The sequence below is a fragment of the Cotesia glomerata genome, linkage group LG8, assembly GCF_020080835.1.
Source record: "Cotesia glomerata isolate CgM1 linkage group LG8, MPM_Cglom_v2.3, whole genome shotgun sequence".
NCBI classification, from domain to species: domain Eukaryota; kingdom Metazoa; phylum Arthropoda; class Insecta; order Hymenoptera; family Braconidae; genus Cotesia; species Cotesia glomerata.
The window spans coordinates 11,212,172-11,222,119 of record NC_058165.1 but is presented as its reverse complement, the minus strand read 5'-3'; the positions used below and the strand labels follow the sequence as shown (position 1 = coordinate 11,222,119).

General features: G+C 29.2%; 2 protein-coding genes across 2 annotated transcripts; one reads left to right on the top strand and one right to left on the bottom strand.

Moving 5' to 3' along the window:
* The first annotated feature begins 229 nt into the window (after positions 1-229).
* Positions 230-1,217, top strand: LOC123270436. Its single transcript, XM_044736466.1, has 2 exons — positions 230-398; positions 495-1,217. Exons 1-2 carry the CDS (start codon positions 299-301, stop codon positions 947-949), a joined length of 555 nt encoding a protein of 184 aa, XP_044592401.1. The 5' UTR covers positions 230-298; the 3' UTR covers positions 950-1,217.
* Positions 1,218-5,551: 4,334 nt separating this feature from the next.
* On the bottom strand, positions 5,552-9,686 carry LOC123270072. Its single transcript, XM_044736007.1, has 3 exons — positions 9,637-9,686; positions 6,605-6,888; positions 5,552-5,641 (listed from the first exon to the last, which is right to left on the bottom strand). Exons 1-3 carry the CDS (start codon positions 9,665-9,667, stop codon positions 5,552-5,554), a joined length of 405 nt encoding a protein of 134 aa, XP_044591942.1. The 5' UTR covers positions 9,668-9,686.
* Between the last annotated feature and the right edge of the window lie 262 nt (positions 9,687-9,948).

Here is a 9,948-nt window from a genome sequence, read left to right as displayed (position 1 = left end):
GTCATTTGAAGAGAATGGATCATTTGAAAGTATGGGAAAAAGATGTTGAACATGGTGGAACTAAATTTGATAAATATCATGTGATTGATTCTTGGACGTATGACCGCTTCGTCGAGGCAAGACAAAATTATCAACAAGTGACTACACGAAATTTGCAGCAATGGGCTTTAGCTGCAGCCAGCCAGTTTCCTAATCTTCAATTTACAGCGTCCGACCCATGGGTAAAAAATTTAAACAAAGACACAACATTCGTCAACGCAAAATTACAAAATTTGTAACAGACAAAGAAGTTCACACCATGCCAGAAATTATCGCCTCTGCAGAAATGTTTCGCATTCAAACAAAACAATTGATATCTAACTTCGATAGTGACTTCGTTATTAATACAGATCAAACAGGTATATAAATTTTCTAACGGTAAACTAATTATTTTTTATTCCATTATTAAATTTAATCGAAGTTAATCATTAGATTTTTAAAATTCATATTTTCAGGATGTCAATACCAATCAATGTTTAATAGGACACTGACGGAAAAAGGAAGCAAAACAGTGTTTGCAAAAGTACAAGACATGACCAAGGTGTCACACCCATATACTGCACAATATAGCATAACATTATCTGGAAAATTACTACCACATGTTTTTATTTGTTTGCAAGAGCCTACAGGTGATTTTGGGCCAAGAATAAAGAAAAACGTAGAAGAATATTTAAAAAAATACAAAAATGTTATTGTCACATCATCAAAATCAGGAAAACTGACAACTACTCTCTATAAAAATTTTCTAGAGAAATGTTTAATGCCATATGTTCAAAAAAATAAATTTCTTTTAATTATTGACTCGTGGACAGGACAAGTGAAGCCAGAATTATATGATGAAATATTTCAGGATGATAAAAAATGCCTACATGCACATTTAAAGTTATACCTCCAAAATGTACTCCGTTAGTTCAACCATGTGATGTCTATTTCTATAGACAAGTGAAAAATTTTATCAAACGATTGCAAAGTACCGCTGAACTTCTAGACAAGAATTATGAAATTCATTCCCGAGAGGATTGCATAAAAATTCATTCGATTATTCATCACCAATTGTCAGCGCCAATATTTCGAGACATGATGGAATATGCCTGGTTCGCCAGCGGGCTTTGTGACACAAGAAATTTTTTTACTAATGTCAATGATGGGTGTTTCTCATTAGACCGTTTAAAAATACCGTGTCACTGTAAAAAAGCAGCATTTATTTGTTGTTCTTGGTATAGAAAAACTTTTTGTTTTGAATGTTTTTATCATAAGTATCACTCAGGATCATGTAATAATATCTCATAATACGTAATTATAAAATATTGCTTTAATTAATTAAAAAAATGTATAATTTTCCATTTAATTTTATCGACTTATTATTCGTTTGTACCACCGCAGATAATTTATAGAAATGAAGTTTAAAATTGAAAAATTTCTTATTAAAGAATAATTTAATGTATCAATTATTTACCTATTAATATATTATAGTGCTGGGTAAACTTTGAGTGCGTTTTTCTCAGCCATTTTTGAGTATTGCACTTTAGTATTTCAGAGGTAGTATACCCACATAGTGTACTACCACTACGTCAAAGATTATCAAAATCGGTTTCCCCAAGGTCGTATCCTCCCCTTGTGAGATAAATAATTATGTGAATTTAAAGTTAATGATTTTTACAATTGTTAATGAATATAAATAATAACAACGAAGTTATTAAATAATTTGAACTCCAGAAACTATCCAAGTCCCCGCATTTTTATCGTTTTCAGCATCAAATTTTAAATAGCAATAGTATCAAAACCACTAAGGGAAAATGAAGAAATTTTGTCGATGCCCGAGAGAATAAAAGATAAAGTATTTAAGTATTCCATCACATCATATTTTTTCTGTCTATCATTAAATTGCGTTTAAAATACTTTGTGTTTCTTTTAGGACAACCCTTATCGAACGAAATCATGGCCAAGGTTATAGAATTTTATCAAAGTGACGATATCAGTGTAAATTGACATGGCAAGAAAGATTTTGTATCTGTTAGAAGAGATTAAGGTGAAAGAGAGCATGTACAGAAAAAACTTATCTTATGTAATTTAAAAAAATTTTATCAAACTTTCAAAGAACAATATCCAAATGAACTGATAGAATTTTCTAGTTTTACATCATTAAGACCTATGCATTGTGTTCTTGCCAGATCTGGTGGTACCCATACTGTTTGCGTATGTGCTATCCATCAAAATGTCAAACTCATGATGTTATGTAAACATAACTGAAATTATACTTTCAAATTCTGCGATTTATAGTATATTACACTATTAGGGCAGAAAGTTTGAGATTTCCGCACTGCGCACCATGATGTCCGAGGCGTAGCCGAAGGCATCACGGTGCGCAGTTCAGAGCTCTCAAACTTCTGCCCGTGTAGTGTATACTATTTTTCTTTATAGCCGGTCGAAAGTACGTAAAATATTTAATGCACTGCATCGAAAAAAAATTGATGCCTGCCCCCCACATTTGCGGCACGAGCAAAGCGAGTGCTGCTGTTCGGGGGACAGGCATCAAATAAAAATAAATTAATGTAAAATCAAATAAAAAATAATTAACAAATATTTTTTTTGAAAAATTTCTAGATTAAATAAAACTGAAATTCCTTGAATTCAACAAACATCATAAAGGTTATTCTCGGTTAAAAATAAAAAAAAAAATGAGCATATTATCTGAAAATTAACAATAATTAATAAAAATCGAATTGAATAGTTGTTACTGCGTACATTTTTCTAAATAATTCATTAATTAAATGAAGTTGATCCATTTTACACACGTCACTGTCAAACTGAATCTTAGTACAGTACGACCTGGTTATAAGTTACATCGGATGATTTACTCACTCTTACGGCAGTTATATCTTTATCTATATCTCCATTTATACATAAAATATTTCATGTAAGTAGAAGAAATAAAGAAATATAACCAAGTTGTATAGTACCATCAATCGTAAATGATCAGCGTAAACAAAACATAGTTAGTAACAAATGACTAATGTCAGTCGCGGTAACAAAAGCATTTTATGCTCCCGCTGTTATAGAGAGTGAATGTGTAGCTTTACCAATGCATGAATCTTTAACTTTCTGCATCGAAATAGGTGCAGAAGATGCGTAATTTCGACCGAGGTATAAAGAAAAATGATTGATTATTATTTCTTAAGTTGAAAATAATATTACGTTAATTATTAACAAATCTATACTAATAAATGTATAGCCTGTTTTTTTGTCCGGTTATACTGCGAAAACTACTGAACCGATCGGAATAATACTTATGCCATAAGATGCAGTAAATTGCATCTTAAAGCTCTTTAAATAAGCTTCAATATAAGTATCATATCATATGTGTCTTGAAATTATGTCCCATTGCGCTATGCCAATTATAAAATTTTTAGTAGATTTCATAGAAATCTAACTATTGCATTGGTTCTCATGACGGAACTTTTAAAAAATATTGCTACATTTCGACTATACGCGTCGAGCTGAGTTGGAAAATGCATATGGTTTAAAAGTTTATACATGTATGTATATATATATATATATATATATATATATATATATGCTGCTATATATATATATATATATATATATATATATATATATATATTAGGGTGTGCCAAAAAAAGACGATATTTTTTTTTTTTTCACTCTTAGCCCAAAATATGATAGGATATGTCTAAACAAAAATTCTGTCAAAAGGCCATCTCTTAATTTCAATTTTAAGAGCTCCTTCATCGAACTTTAAGTTTTCCCATATAAATAACATGGAAAGTACGGTCTTAAACAGTATTTTACCCTGCAAGCTGTGAAGAAAATTTTTTTGATAAAATGAATGATTGGACCTTTTAAGCATTAAATTTCTGAGAAAAAATTTCATTGAGTCATAAATCAATCGTCATCATTATTTAAGTTTTACGGATCTTTGAAATTTGAATTTTTGAAAATTTTACTTTTTTTGCATTTAACAGCCAAACTATTGGAGATAGAAAAAAAAAAAAAATTAAATGGCAATTTTGTAGTTCGTTTGATGCTCTATAACAAAGTTCTTAACAATTTTTGTATAATCAATAACAAAAAGCTACAGACCTACAAAGTTTTGTTTTTATTATTTTTCACTTTTTTCAATTGAACTATCGATGATATAGAACAAAAAATTTAGTATAAATTTTTTAGTATATCAAATTTGCAACAAAATTGTATAGGTGAGATTTTTCGTATTATTGATGGTTAAAAGTTACAGGCTCAACAAATTCTATTTTATGATTTTTCATCTATATCATGTAGTATATCAATAATATATATAAAAATTAATAATAAATATAAAGTACATTCAATTTTTTACAAATTTATGCTTGGTAAACTTTATATACTGTCTGCAGTTCAATATCGTTACAATATTATTGTTACTTCAGTAATGTTTTGCGTTAAAGAAATATTCAATGAATACAAATTGAGTGATTATCGAGACAAATGGTTAATTTTTTTAATCAGCAAGATTGAGATTCCTAGATCAAAAATTGTTTACTAAATTCCAGTAAGAATCAGAAAAACTACAATAAGAATTTGTGAAATAGAACCCTCCTTCAAGTTGATTACTATGACTAGATTATTATAATTTTGGTTCATGATACAATTTACACGATTAGATTAAATAATGATGATAATAAATTTATAATCACTTAATAAAAATAACAGACAAAAACGATTATCATAGTTTCAATCGTGTAGTTAAATTTTTTTTTATTTCTTTGAATAAGTAGCTACAATTTTATTTTTGGTAACGTAAGGAAATTTTTTTCTGTGTTCTTCGACAACTTGCAATAAATATTGTTTTTGTTCTTCATTTCTCGTTAAGCAGTTGTTGTAGTCCTGGATTAATGCAACACCTCTTTCAGCGAGATCGTTGACAACTTTAAGTCTGAAAACACAGATTTGCAATGTAGATAATCTTGATCAAATGCCCAGAGCTCTGGATCCTTGTCCATAAATTGATACGGTAATTGATACTGCTCAAACAAAAATAGAGATTGCTTGCTAGCAAAATCTTCGATGTTTTTCGATAATAATAAGCTTACGTCTTTGACGATAAATTTTTTTGAATTCGAAGCATTACTTTCTCGCGTTTTTATTGCAGTTACGGTTTGTCTCTTAGCATGTAAGGAAACTCTGTCATCAAACAAAAGCTAACCCGACCAACTCTTCTGACAAGTACCATAAGTGTCTTGAAAATGTCACCGTTGCTGCTTCAGACATTTTTTTATGGACAGAACGGAATTCATAAAGATTTTTGATCAGATTCAAATCTTGATAGGATGACTTTTTCGCAGAAGGTGCATTAAACCATGAAACCGTGTAGAAATTAACTAGAAATAAGCAGACATATCTCAGTCCATTTACTTCAGTTGCATTGACTTTAAACTGTTTTTTAAAAATGAAGATTTTTAAAGCATATAGAGCCTTAGCCATCCATCTTGCATGATGATTTGGTCCTGGAGCTCTAAATTTGATCCCGTTTTTCGGAGTACCACCTAAGAATATTAACACTAATTCCAAAAAGCTCTTTATAATCATCTCTGTCATGCTTTTTCTGGAATATAAAAATGTTCATTAAGTTTTAGAAAATTATTTCAAAAATTACGATCAAATTATACATTACAACGAATAGTCATTTGTTATCGGAAAAACCACTATGATCTAGTATTAAATCTCATGTCAGTTTTCAGTATTAGTTAAATTCGACTACTAGTCAAAAGTCTAAAGGAGCAAATGAATTTTTTTAATTTTTTAGTGATATTTGAAAGGCGGTACTTTCATCAATAACTGCTTGAACGAGAGACAAAAAATAGTATTTTGAAATGTTGAGTTTTTAAACGGAGATTCTAAAATTTTTTAGGAGGAAAAACGATCGGGAAATTCATTAATAATGGTCTGAGCTGCATTCTGACCGAAAAATATCATTTTTAGTTTTATTTCGATCCGCACGACGTTTGGTGGTCAAATCGTTGATAATTAAATTAAAATCAATACACTGATAAGAAAATTGACTTGAATCGAGAATAAAATCTTGAACTATTAAAACTATTTTGAAGAAAATGATTTTTTTTGATTCAAGAGAAAAAATTATTGACCAAAGAAAATTTCTTGGCTTAAGAATTTTTTCTCTAGACTCAAGAAAATCAGTTTTTTCAAAATAGTTTTCATGGTTCAAGATTTTTTCTATTGAGTCAAAAGTTCACTTTTTTATCAGTATAGTTTTGTATTCTATTACAAGTATCTTAACAATAAATTATTGAGAAAAAAAATTAAAAGTTAAAAATATCCGTATGAGGAACTGGAAACTTGAAAATACCTTATTGATTCTTATGGGTAAAACTATTTTTTATTTAAATATACTCGTTCAAATTCAATTGAAATATTCAAAAAATTCATATATTTCTTAAATTTTCTTATTTGTATAGTGCTCTCAAACTATGACTTAAGAGTATACTTTTTAAAGTAAATTTGCGAACATTAATTAATAGAAATGATCATTATAATTTAAATTAACTACCTGCAGTTCAGTTACGATGAAACTAATTATTTCGTCTTTTTTACCGTGAACTTCTTTATTTATAATGGAATCTTGAATACCAGTCTCATACTTTGTTTGGTCTATGTTCTTCCAAGAGTTTTGGAACCGTACAAAAATCGGTACATTAGGAGAATTTGATCCTGGCCAAACAACTTCAACAACGCTTCTCAAAATCAACTCATATATGTGATGTCGACATGCCGAATATAGTAATGGCTTTTTTAGCATTTGTTCTAAGCGACTGCATGTTCCTTTATCAGATCCTACAATAAAAATGATTCGAAAATTAAATAAAATTCGATACCAATTGATACTTTCGAGAATATCAAAAAAATTTAAGAATTTCGTACACTAAAGTATTGAAAATAAGTCATACACCGTGTACGTGAAAGACATGGACCGGAAAATTTTTTCTTAGTATAATAAATAGGGTGTGCCAAAATTCAATCCCCATGAGAAACCTTTTAAAATTGGAATTTTGAGTTCTGCTTTTAACAGGAGCTGTGTTTGGGCATTTCCTAAGATATTCTGGATTGAGACAATTTACATGATTTTCATAGAACTTTTAACAGGAGCTTTGTTTGCTCATTTCCGCTGAAATTTCCGCATTTGAGCCGGAAATGCCCAAACAAAGCTCCTGTTAAGAATTCTATGAAATTCAAATAAATTGTCTCAACTCAAAATATCTCAGAAAATTCCCAAACTCAACTCCTGTTAAAAGCAGAACTCAAAATTGAATTTGAAAGGTTTCTCACAGAAATTGAACTTTGGCACACCCTAATAATAAAGTAATAAACTAATTAATTCAATTTCTAGTTTTAATCAAAGTGTATAGAGTAGAAAATCATCGAAAAAAAATTTTCCAAATATTTGCTGATCTTTGAGACGGTCTATAGACTTCAATCATTTTTTTTAAAACGTCATCATAAGACTCTTCTAGAGAATTTCTTTCTCGTCTTTTTGACTTTATTTAAAACTCTGTTCGATTATTTGGTGCTAAGTTATCGTCGGTGAGAGTAAAAAAGTCTTTTTTGAGTTTAACAATCGATTTCTCAGAAAATAATGATCTCCGTAAGAGTAAAAAGAGGGTCTTGAAAACTACAAAATATTCTGTACAAGCGGTCAACGGATGTTAATAAAAGAATTTTTTCGAAATCAAAATTTCGTCTAAAAAAAATTTGGATGCGTATGTATATTCAGATTACTTAGTATCAATTAAGATGTAATGAATAATTGGAGGATATTTTCTGTAGTGTTATGTCCTAGACATTTTTTTAATTTTCATTATTTTTTATATTTTCTTGTTTTATTTTTATCTCTCAGTTATTTCCGTTTAAATATTATTACAGTAAAATTTATTTTCCTTATGACTCAACATGAGTATTTAGGTAGTTCAAAACGTGTTTGAAACTACGGTCGGCGCAATGCAAACAATGATTTTAGACAACAGTCGCCTGCATGAGCCACGTTGAATGGAATTATAAAGAATTTTTGAGTATCACATAAAATAATTTTAGAGAATATCAACTAGAAATATTAATAGTACAACGAATAATTTAAGAAATATTTAATACGACTGTTTAATTCAGAATAATTGAAAGTCTTTAAAAATATGAGAGTTAACAATAAACTCAACAAATATAGTTATTAAATACTGAAGGTAAAATAAAGTAATAAGGGAGATTTAAGATATATTATATAAGAATAAAAGGATTTAAGCTAAAAGATGAATTATTTTTTTTTTTTATAAAGTGAAGATGTTTGAAAAATCAACGTACTGAATAAATTTAGGAAATAATGTAACAAAATAGTTTCAAATAGAACATAAAATATTGTGCGCATAAGAATAAATGTGTTTGTGTGTGTATTGATGTGCCTATACATGGACAGATGTATATACCACTAACTTTAGGAATATACCTATACCCTTGTAAGAGATAACACACAAGATAGTCGATGCACAGCTAGTTTCCCGGAACATTTAGAGAGAGGGTGGAAGTCCCAAACTAGAGAGCTAATTGGATACATTGTCCCCCTACTGTTTCAATTATCGGACCCACCTAAACTCTCAGCCCCGGAAAACTGTCGTCGTATCGCTCTCTCGTGTCTAGGACATCCTAGTGTTAACATCGTCCTAAGAATATTCAAATTAAATACAAAAAAAATAAAATCAATAATTACACCAATCTATAAATATTAAAATCGTAAATCAAGAATAAAGTGTTATTTAAAATCAGTTGTAGTGAAAATTATAAAATTAATTGAAAGCGACAAACCAGGTATAATTTTAAAACATTACTTATTGTGTTAAACGGATTCAAAACTAAACATTGTATATAAACTGTAATTTTTAAGCGATAATTTGATTCTTAAACAATATATGTATTAAATTTAAACTACAAATCTAATCATTAAAACAAAACCTATCTTTCTCAATAAATTAAGTCTCAAGAGTTCCCGGTCTATAGGTCTTAATCGACTTGGGCCGAATACTAAATTATTTACAAAAAAAAAGTCCAAATTCCGGACGTAACAGTAGTTTTTGAATTTTAAAATGCCCTAAAAAAACTCTGAACGTTTTAAAGCGCTGGGATTTTTTCTCATAAGTACCCGTCAAAAATCAATTAGATCTTTTTAAATTATAAAGATATCTTTCTCAATTTGTATGCTCTTTTGAAGATTAAGTTATCCTTACGAAGCAACATTTTCTCTTTCAACAAATGTCAATTGTTGTAGAGAACACAAAAGGTACAAATTTTTCGAAAAAGAAAACTTGAGAAAAGAAATTTTCTTTAATTTTAACAGAATATGAGCAAATTCTTGGAAGTTTTTTTTGTCATTTTCTTATGATTTATATTACCTCAACACTGTTCACGCTCAAAAATTTTAAAGTTCAGATTTAAAAACAATACTGTATGATTATTTTCCTTCAAATTAGAGGCTTTTTAAAATCACCAAAAAATTTTAAATTTTTGTTTATTTACCTTAATTTTTGTAATAAGTATATTTACCTGTGTTTGTAGGACAAGTATCAAAACACATTGCTTTAATACGATCCAAGATGTTCACGTAATAATTACCGTAACTCCTATTCTTTCCCGCTTCACAGCATTATTTATATTTGTAAAAATGCTTACCGTAAGATGGACGGTGTGGCTTAATGTATATAGAATAAGCGAAAGGAAATTTAGTATAGACCGGATAGCTCAAATGGTAGAGTAGCCGACATGTCTTCGGAAGGTTCTGGGTTCGAATCCCAGTCCGAGCTATCTAATAATTTTTTCTCGCATATTCTATAAACTCACATTAAGATGATCCTCTTC